The sequence below is a fragment of the Macrobrachium nipponense genome, chromosome 24 (assembly GCF_015104395.2).
Source record: "Macrobrachium nipponense isolate FS-2020 chromosome 24, ASM1510439v2, whole genome shotgun sequence".
Classification (NCBI taxonomy): Eukaryota; Metazoa; Arthropoda; class Malacostraca; order Decapoda; family Palaemonidae; genus Macrobrachium; species Macrobrachium nipponense.
In genome coordinates, this window is record NC_061091.1 from 61,715,212 (window position 1) to 61,734,040 (window position 18,829).

An 18,829-nucleotide genomic window follows, 5' to 3' on the forward strand; every position below is an offset into this window, starting at 1 on the left:
ATTAACAGTGGTTTGTATTATTTCTTGTTTCAAGCTTAACCTTTGTCAATTTGATTCCAAGTGATGTGGATTGTACATATATATTTCTTTGGGGCAGGAAGACATGCATACAAAACAGACTTGTGAGCTTAGTTTATTATATTGAAGCACAGTAAAGATTCATCCCAATGAACTGAGATAATAAAAGCCAATGAAATGAAAACAATTACATTACATTAAAAAGCTTTGAAATTTTTTAAAATTTATCTGAATCAGGAAGTTGTATATCCAAGTAAGTTTACAATCCCACCATATCTAATTCATTGCTTGTTTTGTGTATGTATGCCTAGTTGAAAAGAGTAGCGATGCAAGTCATTGTTTTTAATCCTAGTTTCAAAGGATTCATAGTATGTATAATCAATTACACAGTTACAAAACACAGCCTTGTGATCAACATGGGACTAGTGACTTGTTATCAAGACTGTCATTAAACAAGCTACAGTGACACATCTTGGATGTAACTTAAATAATATGGTATTAAAATTAAAATGCAAAAACACCGCCTAAAAGGAAACTTGAGCAAATATATAAATTCTGATTGAACAAAACTGTGGCCAACAGAAAATACAATACTATTAATATTTAATGTATAGTCTTTACAAATTAATTAAAGATGATTGAAACTTGAGTAACAATAAAATCTTCTAACTTCTGCAGGTGAGTCGAGACACTGACACCCAGTCTTCAGGCAAAGGGACATCAGGACTCAACGAGATCCAAGTGGGTCTTATGAAGTTGCATCAGTGCCAGCATTGCAATTACATCACAAACCAATACAATCTCTTTGTAGAGCATTTACAGTCACACAAAGAAGCGAAGCCATTTGCCTGTCCATATTGCCCATATCGATGTTCCTATAAATGTAATCTGACAACTCACTTACTGACTCACACTGGCCAAAAACCCTTTCAGTGCTCTTACTGTCAATACAAGACAGTATCCGGCAGTAACTTGACAAAGCACATTAGAACTCATACTGGAGAAAAACCCTATCTATGCCCACATTGCCCTTATCAGAGTGCCGATGGAAGCAACTTAATGAAACACATTAACATGCATACCAGTACCAATACGTAATTAGTAATGTAATGTGTCCCTGCTATTAAGTAATACGTATATACACTGACCCCTGAATATTGCAGTAACACATTGTAATCTATGATAGATTGTATAAATATTTTCCTGGTAGCCGAGTGTATTAGTGATATGTGTAGTTGCACTGGGCAGCTTCGGTAATAGTACTGAGGTACATGCTTCTACTTTGACTGCAAATTCTAATTTTCTTCAAGACACTGCATCTTTTTGATTTGATAACAATTCTTGTTTTAGTGAAAATTCTAGTAATGCACCTTTTGTATATTACCTATATATATATATATATATATATATATATCTATATATATATATATATATATATATATTATATATATATATAATATATATTATATATATAATATATATAGTCCCGGGTTATGACGGGGTTCCGTTCTTGAGACGCGTTGTAAGCCGAAAATTGTCATAAGCTGGAACATCATCAAAAATCCTAAGAAAACCTTACTTTTAATGCTTTGGATGCATTCAAAACTATGTAAACTGCATTCTTACTGCATATTTCATAAAAAAAAAAACTTCAAATATTGAATATTTTGCATTTTTGGTGTCATATTTCTTCTGCCAGATGAGCATTGTAGGCGTCATAACCCTGGTACATGCGTCGTAACCCTGGAAATAATTTCTGGTGAATATAATTGAAAAGCGCCTTAACCTCGGAACGTTGTAAGCTGAACCTGTCGTAACAACCCGGGACTTGACCTGTATATATACCATATATATAAATATATATAATATATTATTGTCATATATATAGATAATATATAGATATATATATATATATCTATATATATATATATATATATATATATATATATTTATATTTTTTTTCTCTCTCTCTCTCTCCAAAATATGCACATGTCAGTACACTGTAAAATACAGTAATCTGATTCAGATTTAGGCCATGCTTCTGATTTTTTATGCTGAGCTCGTGATCAAGTTGAATTCTTTTACTTTGATGTGCATACATACATACATAGTACACAGGCAGTCCCTGGTTATCGGTGGGGGTTCTGTTCCCAGGGGTGTGCCGATAAGCGAAAACCACCATTAACAGAAACGCGGCGATTTATGGTGCCATAATGGTGCTGATGCCTCAGCTAGGTATGTTATGGCACCATAACTCTATTATTGGTGCCATAAAACCGGATCGCTAATAACTGGTGACTGCCTGTATACTATACATATATCTAATGATGGCCAAGGTACTTGTAATCTACAGTTGATTTTAGCAATGGTTAATTAAACAAATGTTTAAAAATTAAGTATGTTGTTTCCTTACTGCCTACCTCTCAGTTTTTCAGTATGTTTCTGATTATCCAAAATATAGTAAGGTTAAATAAATACATAATTATCGCCTCTGATGAATAAAGTAAAATATAAAGTGGCTCCTGTCCTACCAATACAAACCATTATATTATAAATATATATTTCCAGAGGTGTCAGTAAATATTTAGAATGACTGTAGGATATAACTAAGTAATCTTTACCAAAACTTGATACTACTAATACACTCTTGGGCCACAAACATATCCATAGCATATCCATCCTGAATGAAACAGATACATGTAATACTGGCAGCGGACCACCTTTCATTCTAAGTCAAGTGACTAAAGAGGCTTACTATACATTTGGTAAAAAAATAATTCATCTACTCATTTAATGTTTGTTATTAGATAGAACAATACTAATGGAAATCGAATGCAAGATAAAATATTGTGCAATACTATCACTGCTTCATACATCTTGTATAAGGCTAATCACATTACAGGACAAGATTTTACAGGTATACAACTGTATGTTGTAAACAGTAGTACAGTTTAAAAATGTTGTAGGTGATTCAAAAATTAGTTTTTAATTACATGTGATAAAACTTTAATTAGTGTATAAATAAAATTATTTATATAAGAGCAAAGTGTGAAAAACAATGTTAAATATACCATTTACAACTACTCTTCATAAATATACAAAGCAAAACATGTCACAAATGAGTACAACTAATACAATATGTCTGTCCATGAAAGTAAGGGTTACTTTTCCATGCCAAATTGGTGCAACACAAAGACCTTTTCTTTCATTCTAAAATTGTATGGTGTCGTTATCTATAGGCTCCCAGGGAAGCAGATTAAGATTTTTTAAGAGGAGATTTCACTGAATCTAGTGCTTGGTAAGATATGCATCATCCATGACTGAAATGTACATATTAAATTTTTCATATACATACGATAAGAATATCAAATTTTAAGGGGCAAGATTACTACTCAAGAACGGTTAGAAATATTAACATTGTAAGGGTGATGATTGTGGATACATGGAGTCTAGAAATAATGCTAAATATTTTATGGATTTCTAAAGCTAAGGTACTATATTATGTGCATCAGTAAGATTTATGGTGTAGGTATGTATTTTCACATAGCAGATGTACAAGAATGACTTTGTGATAAATACATTGATATTTTCTACAGGTGATGCAGCAAGGCAACAACGAAGTAGCACCACCTAGTGAAGGAGGCACACCTTATGGCCGAAATCCTGCTGCCAAGAAGGATCTTTATATGTGCCCACACTGTTCTTTTACAACCAGACAGGAACTATCTTTGATAGAACATTCATTCACTCATACATGGAATAATATGTATCTTTGTCTCTACTGCTCTTATAGCACACACGATAGTAGCACTTTGAAAAGGCATGTACGAACTCATACAGGGGAGAAACCATTTAAATGTCCTTACTGTTCTTATAATTCAGGAGATGGAAGTAATTTAAGGCGACACATTCGTGTTCATACAGGCGAGAAGCCATATGCATGTCCATATTGTCCTTATCAGACAGCTATGAAAGGAAACTTAAATCGGCATGTTCGATCTCATGTTGGGAAAGATTCTTTACCACCAAGCTAATTTGTGTTAAGTACTGTAAGTATATTTGAATCTTGTTATATATAATGTAAATACAGTATGTAATCTATGTGTTAGATGGAGATTTGTTGCAAATGGTAATGTGACAGTAATAAATAACTGTTGTTGAACCCCGTGTTTTACTGCCATGTTTTGTGCATCTTTTTACAGAGCAAGAAAAATTTCTTTGGCAAAACTAACAAACTGTAATTTATGTAAAATTGTTTATGTTCTGCAGAAGATTTTGTCCCCTTAAAGAAGTGAATCCAAAGAGTAAAAAAATCACTTACAGACTGCATGTCTATGAATAGAAGCATTCCTGGATACCATACAAAGATTTTTCTCAGACCTACAATTCCTGTTTTAGGAAGTGCACTAAGTGATCATACTTTATGGACTTGAGAGCTGCAAGAAGACATCATCCTGGGGAAAAGATTGTTAACAGATGCACCGGACTTAATTTTTATTTGGTGTCTGTTTTCATGCAATAAGGTAACTTTTGTCTCCGTGTTTTCATTAACACTGACCTTAATTTTTATGTAAAATATTCCTGTTTAGTAACAGTAACAGGAAGATTTATACATTAATTAATTGATCTGATAGATTCTGGCTACAGAGAAGTTTAACTCCTACACCTTCTGGATAGTAAGCTCCCAAAGGTTCAACGTTAACAGGTGTAGGAAGTAATACACTGGAGAGGATATACAGTATTGTGCATTAAGTAGTCTTCAAAACATCATTTACTAATACTTTAACTATATGTACTGAATCCTTTTAGGTTATGAATTACTTTGTAGAAAGATCTGTTTTTTCCTTTTCAAGTGCTTGTAATAAACTAGAGTTGGTGATTTTTAATTGAGAAGAAAAAATGTACCGTACAGTATATATGCTTTTGTTGGTAATCATGGAACAATAGGTTGGAATGTAGAGCCTTCATAGTTAATTTGTTTAGGTATAAAATAATCATGTATGTCACTTGCAGATGCAGTGCTACCAGGAGACCTATCCAACAAGTGGTAAAACAGGACTCGAGAGTATTGCACAACTGGACCTTGGCTCAAACAAGAAGCTCCATCAGTGTCCACTATGTCCATACAGCACAGTTAAGCGCTCTAACTTGATTGTCCACCATCGCACTCACACAGGAGAAAAGCCGTATGCATGTCATTTTTGTCCTTATGTTAGTGTATCAAATAGTGATCTCATTAAACATGTCAGAACTCACACTGGTGAGAAGCCATACGCTTGTCCAAAGTGCCCCTTTCAAACAGCCCTCAGTGGTAATCTTAAAAAGCATATTGCAAATCTTCACAATGAAAATTTGATTCCACAAATAAGTAACTGGTAACTTTGACAAAAATCCTATGTAAAAGCAGACTCAGTGTACTACATTATCATTTACACAATGAATCGTGTAAAAATATTAAAGGTGAAACTTTTGTGTTGAACTAATGACTTTTACTTATGACTGCCCATAAATTTGAATATTGTTCATAGAACTGAGACACATTCAAAGGAGTTTGCTGTGAATGAAATAAATGTGTACAAACAATTACAACCCACATTACAGGATGGCATTTGCAGATTCATACTTTTATTTAGCAATAATTGGCATCATTGTACAGCTTGGACACCTTAGGTGGTAATCTAAATTAGTTGGGAAGAAACTACTTCTGTGGAAGTAAATGCTAGTGACGGCCAGTTGACAGAATTTGGTGGTACCTTACTGGTAGTTTTTACTGGATTTTTATGATGGTTACTGCTAAGGTTCTCTTTTCACCTTCATAAACCCCTGTGTACAATTTTCCATCCTTGAAGAGGAGAATGTTACTTTTCTCCTCTTGTTTGTGTCCATGAAATATGTGCATAATAGTGTATTGTCTATTTTGTTGACATATAAATAAATATTTAAGTTTGGTTGGAATGGAGAGGCAATATTTCATTACCCTACAGTTTCGGAAAAGGCATATCTGATTCATTTCAATTTTGGAAGGCATTCCTTAAGAGCATTTGAATTTTACAGTAACTGATTTTTAAAAGTAATACTTATACTGTATAATCTTAAGAGTTTACAAGAAGAGGAAAAAAAACTGAGAATACTTAAAATGACATACGTAAAGGCAAGTTCCAAAATAAACTATATGCAGTACACGATTAATACATTCAATTGCTGTTAATGATAAAACTGTAATAAAAATGGTTGTTTCCTGAGTTTTATTGTCCCTTTATATAGTAATCATAATTAAATTATTTTGCAAACACAAAGGCAAATTTTACCCATTGTGGCTTGAACATAAAACTGGTGTCAGTTTCTCATTCAGCAAAGCTTCTATAAAATGGAATTTATAGTATGTACTTGATCTTTTAAAAATGTTTACGAAATAAATTTAAGATTTTTTATAAATAAATTTTTGAAATCGGACTTTTCAGTGGAATTATATGATTCACATTTTGATACTGAATGTTAATAATGTTGATAATGAATGCATTGGAGGCTGTCTGTACTAAAAAAAAGAGAGTCGGTCTTGTATACGGACTAGGTTTCTCTTGTAATGGCTGCCTTGTAACCTATGTGGTATCCAAGCTTTAATATTTGGGTGAGACAATGAGCAATTTCCTTTAATCTTTGGGTTTCATTGTTTTATTGCAATATATTTTTTATGCCTTCTAGCTTAACATTATTGTGAGGTTTGATATAAAGTTTTTATTCAAAGGTGAACCCGTAGTCCAAATGATTTTAATGAATATATGCTAGATTTAGGCCAAAGCACCAGGAGTTTGAATATTGACAGTATCAGGTTTTTATGTAACAAAACCTTAAGGAGGAAACTATATTTCTGAACTTCTGTGACAATTATTATTTACATTTACTATTTCATGATTGCTTGAGAATTACTAATGTCTGCATGCTAACATTTTGTGATAAGATTATCACTTGTGGCAAAAAGCCTTTGAATTATGGTCTTACTTACCAGCCATTATTATGGTAAATTAGAAAAAAACATTTTGCTGTTTCACAGTTTTCTACATACCTTGTAATTCTTCAACTTTTCAATAATGAAAATTGATGTACATAAAATAGGTTCATTTTCAGATAGGTACATAACGTAGTATATCATTACGTATAGAAATAAATAATTTTTTTTAACTAATATTCAAGAATTTATGAAATGTAGACTTCCAGGTCAAGCACTGGGACACTTAATGCCATTCAGCACTTAAGACAATAATAAGACACTAAAAAGAGGGAGCTAGAATGGTTGCAGCAAGATACAAGATTCAGAAAATAAACGAGATGATGTCCAAGATCTCAAGGTTGACCTGGGAGAGAACCCCAAAGTGCACTCAGAAGTAATAGTTAGAGGTGCTGGACAGCAACATTGAAGAAAAGGATGTGGAATGACGGTAAAGAAAAAATACTGAAAAGTGGAGGTAGCTAGGGGCTGAAGGGACAGTGCAAATACCCTTTAGTGATGTTGACAGTACACCACGTGAGGTGCGGTGCTCTGATGGTATTACCCCCTTCTGTGGCACTAAAAGAATTGGTTTTATTGATTACTAAATGCAGAACTTTTGGAGTTCAGTGTAGACATTTCTGTTGATTTCATGGGGTTATGGAAAGCAGGACTATATGTAATTGTTGGGATTTTCATAACAAATAAAACTGCATGTTGATGGACTTAATACATTATTGTTTAAAATTTATGAACAAATTTAAGTATGTCAAGTTCGAATTTGATAAGAACTAAATTAAAACATGTTAGAAATTATTGGACTGTCAGAGTACATATTATGTAAGTGGCTCTGTACATTATATACGGCACATGAAACCTACAATACAATAGCACAGTACGTTACATACATACATGTGCAAAACTATTTATAATACATATTCTGGAAAAGTATAAGGGTCTTGCAGACTCTTCATCTATTTCTGCAAAAAGTAATTCATATTTCATGGAAAATTGCAAGTCTACTATGCAAATTGCATGGAGTAATGATACCATTAAATTAAACTATACAAGATTAATGACTGCACAGTATAATATCTCTCTCTCTCTCTCTCTCTCTCTCTCTCTCTCTCTCTCTCTCTCTCTCTCTCTCTCTCTCATGTATTTGTACTTATCCCAAGTAAGTAAATGCAATAAGAAGGGCAAGTGTATTATGGACCATGGTGAACCTGGGCAAGTCAGGTATAGGGCCTTGCTAGAGTTGTCAACCAAAGAAAGCATAATGGGCAAGGGCATCGCTGTCTCTGACCTTCGCGAAACTTTAAAAGTTCTTTACCTCAAGCAGTGGAAATTTCATTATAATTTCCTCTCAATTGTTCAGTCTACTCCAACTACTTCAAAGGTAAGATCAGACATCTATCTAAGCGAGAACCCAGGTGTGGATTGCTGAATTGACGGGAGTAGTTGCTAAGATTTTTCCACGTCTTCAACGAACATTCAAATCAGGCAGTGCCTGTTTGTCCTTATACACATACCGCAATTACTTCATCTGGGAATCTTTGTTGTTAATGCTTATTTGCTGTCACAAAAATGCCTTGGTTCACTTTGCTGATGACACACAAATGTCATGTTGAAAGCAGGAGAGACTTTTCTCACTCTCGAGGGATATCAAACTGCTCCAGTTTATGACACAATACTGTAGATAATTTCCTTGCAAAAATTGTTGTAAAATCTCGTAACAGTAATGGTTATAAGCCTAGCTTGTAAAGAACAGAACTGGTTTGCTTGAAGGCAATTGAATATTCCATGAAGATAATGGCTACTCTGAGTGTTTAACAACCAAGTTTCTGCCTTTACAAAATCCAAGGAATTTTCTTAACAAACAGTCAGCCCTTGTTGTTTGCAAAGCTATCAACCTAGTAACTTCTCCAACTCATCAGCCAAGGTATTTTCAGGCACCAAGCAATGTACAACCCTACTTCATAAGGGTTGTAGATTTGAGAAACTAGAAGCAAATTCGTCTGTGATACTTTTCTCTGAAGAGTCCAAACCCTTGCCATGAATCTTACTGTTGGTAAGACCACACCAAAGTTTGAACTGTTATGGGTGACCATAAGAAGCTCTAGAATTGGCAATGCCTTGGAGATGTGCAGATATATCCTCACTTTGATTCTATCAGTCAGGACACCCACAAAAGTGATTGATGTACCACACCAGGGTTGCCCATCCAACTCTTAAATATTAATGCTGAAACATAACTATACATGCCATCCTATAAATGCCAATAAGAAATCATTTGAACATCACAAATTGAAACTGGGTGCAAAAGTTGTTTCATTGAGCAAGCACACAATAAATCTCAGTTCATAGTTTTATTGCCTTTTATTTATTTTTCTTTTATATCTCTCTTTTGTAATTCAGTATTGACATTTATACAGCTTGTTCCCTTTTGAGCCCTTTTCTCAGTCGAATCCCTTAGGATTGTAGCTTGAAAAAAGCAGGATAGTTAGTCTTACCATCCTAAGGACCAAATGTATCTGGAGATAGTGTATACACATCATTCCAGTACATAAAAATTTCCATGCCACTGCTTCAGCACCATAACTTAAGAACCACAGTAGTACCTGTGGACTGTAAATTAACTAAGGAGATTTGTCAAAGACCGGGTTAAAGGTTCATGAGAAATTATTTTGGGAACAAAGCCATTATGACCTTTGTTAGCTAGCATTGCTGAATATACTCTTGATTGAGGTTTCATACCATGTACTGTATTTAGCTCATCAAGTACAGTACGTTTATATTACCTCATTATTTTCAGTAACTACAATATTTCGTGTTAAAACATTTTGGAAATGGACTATTGCTTTTTCATGTGCATGATAAAGGGGTGAAAAAATATTTTTCTTCAGTCTGAATGATTGTAATATTATAATATTTGTTATGAATAATTGTATGTTTTCGTAATGAACAAGAAATATGAATGCGTGTGTTGTTTACAGGTCCTGTTCAACAGAGAGACTTATACAAATGGATTTGAGAACCGTACACATCATCATCCTGATACAAGCAAGAAGATCCATCAGTGTCCACTATGTCCATACAGCACAGCTAAGCGTTACAACTTGATTGTACATTATCGGACTCACACAGGAGAAAAGCCGTATGCATGTACCTACTGTACTTTTGTCTCTGTATCAAAAAGTGATCTTGTTAAACATATCAGAACACACACTGGTGAGAAGCCATTTGCTTGTCCAAAATGTCCCTTTCAAACAGCAAGGAATTGTAACCTTAAATATCATTTAGCAAGTATTCATCAAGTTTAAGGAAATCAAATGAATGGTAGACAGTGGCCTCATATTAGTAAATCAATTTCAGGTTACTTTGATTTCACTGTATCAAAATGTTCCTTAGGTAGACCTCAAAAGGAAGAAGAAAACCTCAGTTGTGCAAGGTGACTTGTGACCTAGCACACATTACGAAGTAATGTCTGCTAGGTTTCACCTGTCAAACCAGATCATTCTTTGTTTGTATACCTGAGTGCAGACTTTTTCCCTAGAGATAGTATTACAATTCCAATCATTATCTAAACTGAAAATCAGCTAAAAGTTAGAGATTTCTTCTTCTTTCCCACAGTTAGGGATTTTTTCTTCTTTCCCACAGTTATCCCTACATTAAGGGGTTGGTTGCCTGATGCACCTTCTCTACTGCTTTCTATCAAAGGCACCATCCTCCACCAAACCTCTTCTCTCCATATCTTCCTTAACTTTATCTCGCCATCTAATTTTCTGTCTCCCTCGGATCTTCCTCTAACAGGTTCTTCCTAAGCCCTCTTCACTCTCTTCTCGTCATCCATCCTTAACACATGCCCATACCATCTCAAGATCGACTCTCTTATCACCTTTGTTATCTTTACTAAACCTGCTCTTCTTATTTCATAATTTTCCCATCTCTCAAGCAGTGATATTCGTATATTCCACCTCAGCATTCTCATCTCTGTTCTCTCAAGCTTTAGTTACTCTTTTCTTCTAAGAACCCATGTTTATGATCAATACATTAACACTGGTCTTATCATTGTTCTATAGATCTTGACTTATAGTTTGATTGGCATTTTCTTATCACATATTACTCTAGCTACATCTCTCCACTTCACTTCACTATAAGTTAGGGATTTGTTGATGACCAAATACAGAATATATTTTTGCTGAAAATAAAACCACTCACATTTTATAGAAGCTTACAAATTTTATCTAATAGATCCATTGAATTTTATTACACAGGTATACTGACCACATGGAGAAACTGAGGTTTCCTTCTCCCTTCTCAGAAGGTTTGTCTGAGAAAAATTCTGTGACAAAAGAAAAAGCTACAGATTATGGGTCCCTATTTAAAATGTTATTTTACTTTGGATTTTCTGAACAAAATTGTTTTAATACATTGGTTAGTCAATTACAGTGCCATTTGTGAGGGACATGAATGCTTATAACTTTCTCTTAATTCAAAGAGGAGTCCGCCTCTTCATGTCCAGACTGGGGTCTCCTATCAGTATATAATTGCTTTACCTATTTATTGTGAGGATTTAATCATATATATTAACTGGGAGGTGATGAATGACCAGTGTACCAACAATCATTTTCCAGTCTTATTATTGCTACTCAGAGACCTTCCATACCAGGGCTACCAAAGTGGAATATAGATTTACAGAGAAAAGAACAGTACTGTACATTCTTTGCTGAGTTTTCCTTGATAGAATGTTGACAAGTCACGTTACATTTTTTATTTTGATGAAGAAACTAGACTTCCTCAGGAAAATTAGATTTTAGATTTTCATTTTATATCTATTAAATCAGCTTAATAAATTTTGCAAATAAATGTATGCGTGCAAGTTATGCACTTCCATGATGGGTTATAGGTGTTGTACTCATGAATGGTAAGAATGCTGTTATGTTAGGTGATTTCGTTTTGTTTATTTGTTAAGCCATAATGAATCTGGTAAAACTGTGAAGCAGGCTTGAAGTTGTCTGTATTATTTTGACATTTACAGCTTGTTGAAATTTAAGGAAATCATAACATTGCAACTGGTAACAACTGTTACCAGTAATCAAGCTCATAGACACACATGTCTTTTAAATAACTTGTAAACTGCATAATTAGTATTGAAAATTCCACTCAAACAATAGTTTTCATTAGATCAAATTTCATTTAATTTACAGTATACTTCCTTCAGTCTGTCTTTAGCTTAGCTAATTATTATAAATACAAATTTATAATCAAATCACATTGTGTTTTATTTGAAATATTCTTGAATCTTTTCTGGAGAATAATGACAAATTTTTAATCAATTGTATTTTTCATAGCTAACAAACCTGAGGTCTTAAAAATAGTATAATGTTCTAGCACCAGCTGGAAACTGGTTAAAACAATCAAAGATTGTAAAGCAAGGATTCTGTGGCTCCTGGCAACTCATGTGTATACAAGGTAGAAGCTGGTCACCGACCAGGCTTGGAACCTGTGACGCATCAGTCTCTTCCAACCCAGGGTATGAGATGGGCGGCTAGAGGTGGGCATTAAGCATTAAGACCTCAGGTTTGTTAGTTATGAAAAATACAAATTAATTTAAAATTTGTCCTTTGTTCACACACGGAACAAACCTTCGGTCTTAACAATAGGATAGATTTATACTTGGAGGGAGGTACAAGCACCCTGAACCAGCTGGGGGTTCAGCCCACCTGATCACCCTTCCTAGAAGATCGAGTTCTAAAGAAGGGGGTCCGAGCCTGCCAGAGAATAGCTAAGAGAATATCTAAAACCTCAGCCTGCTGGGTTTAACACAATGAGATATGACCAGATTCGTTGCATTTGTGGAAGTAAAAGAGAATACTGCTAATTCAAGTAACAAACCATGTAGAGTAGACCACAGGGGTTTATCACCACTCCTCCCTCCCCTTGCTGGAGAGAGGGGTACATGCTACTGAGAAGCAGATGTCCATTGTATAGGAACAAAACAAATAACTACAACCAGTATGGCTACCACACTTACCTGTATCAGACCAGTTCCACCATATGATGTGTCTACTCCTCGACCCGCCCGTAGGAAGAAGAAAGGAAAAAAGAGAAAGAAGGACACCAGCCAACTTACTCATTCTCTCTTCCTCACAACCATCTTAGGTAACTTGTTGGGCAGCCAACACTGGACCCAAGGAAAAAGTGTCCAAGGACCTGTGGGCAATGTCCCTTAGGTAAAAGGAAGTGAACGTGGTTTGCCTGAGCCAAGAACCAGCATTCAAAATCCTATGAGCAGACAAGTTCTTCTTGAATACCAGAGAGAAACTTATACCTCTGATGTATGTGCCCTAACATGCACAGACTCAGTGACAGGACTAGCAGGCGAGGAATATGCCTGATTAGTCACCTCACGTAGCCAGAATGAAATTGTGTTCTTGGGTACTTCCCTTCTGGACCGGCCCATGCTAACAAAACATCTACGACACCTAGGCCTTAGGTGACGAGTCCTTTTTTGATAGCAGCTCAGAGCTCTGACAGGACAAAGCAACAACTCCTGTGGATCGCTATCCACAAGCTCATTTAGTGAGGGAATAGAAAATGAGGCAAATCTGTCTTCATGTACTGAGGGATTCTGAGTCTTAGCCACGAATTACGGGACAAATTCGAAGGCCACAGACCCCCAACCCCTGGTGTGTTTCACGTCATACCTCAGGCCATGAAGCTCTCCAATTCTTTTCGAGGGAGCCAAGGCCAACATGAAAACCGTCTTCAGAGTCAGGTTCCTGTCTGACGATTGACATACAGGCTCGAATGGAGCTTGAGTAAGACTATTTAGGACAAAAGTAAGATCCCACGTCGGAGGTTTGAGTTCTATTGGTGAACAGGATTGTTTGAAACTCCTGAACAACATTGAGGTTCCCCAAGAAGAAGAGATGTCCATGGCCTTCAGGCACATAACCAACCCCAAGGTAACCCTGTAGCCTATGACAGCCGAGACGGACAGACCTTTCTCATCCCTGAGAAAGATCAGGAAATCCACCATCCACTGAACAGAAGTTCCGAGTGAAGAGAGACCCCGTCGACGACACCATCACAGTAGACAGCCCACTTGCTCTGGTAAACTGTTGACAAAGATCTCATGAGATGACTGGACATCTGACCTGCACTTTGCAAGAAAAGCCTCTCACTCGCAGGAGATACTTGATAGTCTCCAGCCGTGATGAGACAGGGACTCTACCAACTGGTGAAACCTCTCCACATGAGGCTGGCAAAGGAAGTGATGCCATGGGGGAATTTCTCTCAGAACCTCTGACAGAAGGGACAGAAAGTCTGGGAACCACTCTGCCAGAGGCCACAGAGGTGCCACTAAGGTTATCATTTGAGAGCTCATTACCCTGTGCAGGACCTGATGGATCAAGCAGAACGGAGGGATGGTGTACACCTCGAGGTTGTGCTAAGGATACTGTAGTGTCCTCTGCCAGAGCAGAGGATTCGGGACCACCGAAAATAGACCTCCAGCTTCCTGTTGAAGTGAGTGGTGAAGAAGTCTAACGTGGGTCTTCCCAAAGGTGAAACATCCTGTTGCTACCTCCTGACGCAGAGACCACTCTGTACCTAGGACTTGACTCTGATGACTTAGCTTGTCAGTCACCACATTCCTCTTGCCGGGAAGGTACCTGGCCACAAGCTCCACCGAGTTGTAGGTCACCCACTGGTGCAGCTCGACTGTCAATGAGTAGAGTTGGTGAAACACCAGCCCTTGATTTTATAACATCTCTGTAAAAGAACATGTAAGAATACTGTAGAATATAAGCACAGTTGGCTTCTATTCCTTTGCCTCCATATATTTTCTACTCTTTCTCTACACTGTATTGTATTGGTATTGAATTTTTTGTATACTGATTGTCGTGCAGGACAGTATTACAATATTTTGCCTTGTTATGGCAAGTGCTACAGGACTAGACTTGATATATTTTGAGTCCTTTTTACTTACTATTTTTTCATACACTTTCCAGCTGAATTCCCATTTTATCTATGTCACTATATAAAGTCAGCCATTGACTTAAACAGACTTTGTTTAATAAAAATTCTGAAACATGGTTTAGAAATTATAAAAAAAAATCTGTTAAGTTCCAAAATGCACAACTTGAATTTGTTTATTACTAGGCACATCAAGAACATATTGTTACTTATGATTTAGCTTTAAATATAGAAGTAAAACTATTATTTATGCTACTATTACTGCTATCATAATTAACAATTAAAAGCCATGACTTAAAACAGCAGCTATGATGTAGTCAGTCCTTACCAAAGATGTAGTTATGACCATACAAGGGTTAGTGCAACTGTAGTAATAATCCAATTAATTCACATATACATGAATGAAACTATACAGAGAGGGAATAAATTTTAATTGACCCCAGTATATGCGGGGGATTTGTACCACAACCTCCTGCAAATACATAGCTACAATTCACAAATACTTGACACCTCTCTAAAAATGCTTATACGTAATTGCCTATTTTGATAGTTCAAACACCAAAAGCCCCTCTAAAAATGCTTACACCTGAGTATTTTAATAGTTTTATCACAAAAAATACAGTCATGAAAATAAGAAAATACAATAGTAATTAGTGAGTATTACTCTATAAAAAAAATGCCATGAGTAGGCAAATTTCCCACAAATATTGTGGATATACATTCCACAGAAAAATCTATGAATAGGTGAAGCCACGAAGCCGGAACAGTGAATAGGCGGGGGTCCACTGTACATATATTTATTTACGTAATTCCTATAGCACTGTATTTACAACAATTCAATGCTTACAGAATCTTTTCAGTAAATGAAAGACATCTAGAATATAGCTTGTGTATGCATGAAATTATTATGTTGCATATTTAAAGTTACAATGGTTGCATCAGTGCTAAATCTGTATGCGTACTACTGACTTTTTTGCAATAACAATTCTTAGACAAATCCGTTTAAAAATATCAGTACATACACTATGTATAGCATATACAGTACATTATAATGTTTTAAATATTATAAATTATACTCTGCAGTCATAAATTATATTCAGTTCTGTATACAAGATTATGTGATTACTTAACAGTGTATAGTATATACCTGCAAATACAGTAACATATACCTTGTACAATTTAATATTTGCATGAGTTTGAACCTACATTCATTTTACTTGCAAGGGGCATCTTGGATTCAAACCCCAGTGTAAGTGGATCTCCAATTGTACACCCCTTGTCTATGATTTTTATATGTCTGCAGCTTCCAATTTATAATATGATCTTCCCACTCCCACTGCATTCTTTTAATGAATCTTAGCTGTCTGTCATAACATCTTTTATAAGTCTTCATTTTCACTGTCAGTGTCCATTTGCTGCATAGAGTAAATAAACTTTTCACCCAATCCACCAATAGGGTATGTTTTGTTTACTACTAGTGGTCAAGCAGTCTTTACTTCATCCGGCAATGTTACTATTATTTGTATTTTTGTCACTGTCCAATATATCTCCAAAGTAACTGAATGTCTTACTATTTTCAAGACTGTCCTCCAATCACATTATGCTGCTTCACCTCCCTCTTTTCCCATACGCTCTCCTTATACATTTCAAGCATTGAAAATATCTTACTCCAATATATATTTTGCAATCATAAGGCCCCTTCTAATCAAAGGATAGCTTTATACCACCTGTGAAGCTATATGGTAGTTAAGTTATAATAAGGAAATGACTAAAATTATAATCAGGAAAAATAAAAGTTACACAGACTTACCAAGATTTATTTAGAATAACAAAAGAATATCACTTTCAGATGGAATACTACCGTGAGAGCAACTCAACAAGCAGCACAGACCGAGATGCGGAAATTGCACTGCTGAGCTACAACTCTGCAAAGAACAGCTACTTGTGTCCCATATGCCCATACAGTTCTACTAAAAGAAGCAACTTCACAAGGCATTACAGAATTCACACAGGAGAGAAGCCATACTCTTGTCCATACTGTTTATATGTTACAGCATGCAAGAGTGACGTAACGAGGCATATGAAAACTCATACTAGAGAAAAGCCCTACTCTTGTTTACAGTGCAACTTCAGGTCTGCTCATAAAAAGAGTCTAAAATGTCACATATATAATGTGCATGGTATGCTGCCCTGAGGGTCAGATGATAATAGGTGATATTAAATTAAAAGTTCAATGTAACACTGTTGTAAAATAACCAATTCAAAATATTGTACTGTAAGTACCTTCATTTTATGGCAAATTATGTTGGTCAACTATAAATGTTGTTTTCTCAAAATTACCTAGGTTCACTAAGCATTCACGAAAATTTTTGAAAGCCAACCAATTCAAGGTTCAAGTTATTTTATTACCTTTGAAAATAGCCATTTTTCGTTCAATCCCAAGTTAGTGATTGCCATATTTGTATACAGTACCATTTGTCTGTGTAGTAGTACTACTTTCATGTCCAGTTTTACTCTCCGTCCTGTACTTGCTGCTTTTGTCATATGACAAATAAACTTTCCAAGCAGTTTAATTTATACATTGTTTCTATTCCTTTGGTCGTCTCATTCTTTTTAAGCAGTTTATTGTATCCTTTCTTTGGTCATCTTATTCTTTTATGAGCTTTAAAACACTGAAAAAACTGTAACCAGAGCATCATGAACCTTCACAGTGTGTATCATTGAATGTTCCATCTAAATTCAACTTACTCAGCACTATTATTATATACAGAAACTTACTGTAAAGTTTACTTGATTATAGTAGGTTATATGTATTCTATTGTTCTCCATTGTATCTTGGCTAGATGAAACAGTATCTGTAAGTTTCTAAATTTGCAGTATCATTACTGAATTGTTTAACCATAATGCAGTTAAAATTCTTAACCCTCAAAGTGCTTGTAGGAATGTTTAATTCTTACATAAGATAAACTGCAATCTTATCTGACAGATTACAGCTTCGTAAAACTATTTTGATAGATTAAGAATGATGAAGATTATTTCTTGAAAGGACTTGTGTCCAAGATATCCAGTTTTTTTGTTGGAAAGAATTACGGCTATCAAATAAAACAGGTTTTGACATAGGAAAAACCTATTTTTGGTAGCTGCTGTGGGTCCTCAAAGGAGTTACACTCTTATGGTCCCCCAAGGTTCCATAAGACAGACCAACCAATCACGAAGAATTCCTTTATACAGACAGTCTCTGGTTATCAACAGGGGTTCCATTCTGATGGCTTGGTGATAAGTGAAAATTGCTAATAACAGAAAATTGGAATAAATTGCTAATAACAGAAAATTGGTTAATAGCGCCTCTGTTAGGTATGTATTGATGCCAATACTTAATTATAGTTGATGATAACCAGAAATAGGCGCATTTTGCCACCGAAAATCAGTGCTAGACGTGCATCATAAAACCAGATCGCTGATAACCGAGGCCATCGGTAAGTAACCGGGAAATGCTTGTAGTTGGTCTCAGCCGGTATAGTATTCATTGGCACAGTGATGGAATATAAAGGACTCAGGACATCCTCCAAGTCATACCTGTTCTCTATGTCATACTCAACAGCTGTGACAAGTCGTATTAGTGCATACGTACTCTTAATGTTCTGGGTAAGTTAAGAGTATAAATAATATTCACTTTACATAACAAACATCTTTTTAGATATCTTGTTTGTTTTCTTTACTTGGTGATGTAATGATGAACGAAAGCTTCAAACTAGATCCCAAACAATTCGGTGTATCATACTTATTTCTACAACAATAATTTGATCATTTCACTAAGGTTTCATATTCATGGTTTCATGTTTT

The 18,829-nt window shown here is 35.4% G+C and overlaps 1 protein-coding gene across 12 annotated transcripts in view; it reads left to right on the top strand.

Annotated features, from left to right (window-relative positions):
• Nucleotides 1-18,829, top strand: part of LOC135205669 (zinc finger and BTB domain-containing protein 17-like) — a 260,367-nt gene that overhangs the window by 193,407 nt on the left and 48,131 nt on the right. Inside the window, exon 6 of one of the 12 annotated variants that reach the window (XM_064236541.1) lies at nt 16,836-17,451. The exons of 7 other annotated variants lie outside the window; for them this stretch is intronic. In XM_064236541.1, the coding sequence (XP_064092611.1) occupies nt 16,836-17,180 (345 nt within the window). In that variant the 3' untranslated portion in view covers nt 17,181-17,451. Of the gene's footprint in view, nt 1-696; nt 1,375-3,614; nt 4,068-5,031; nt 5,846-9,999; nt 10,342-16,835; nt 17,452-18,829 lie in introns of those variants that run through there. 4 more of the 12 variants (XM_064236549.1, XM_064236536.1, XM_064236524.1 and 1 more) reach the window with 4 other exon arrangements.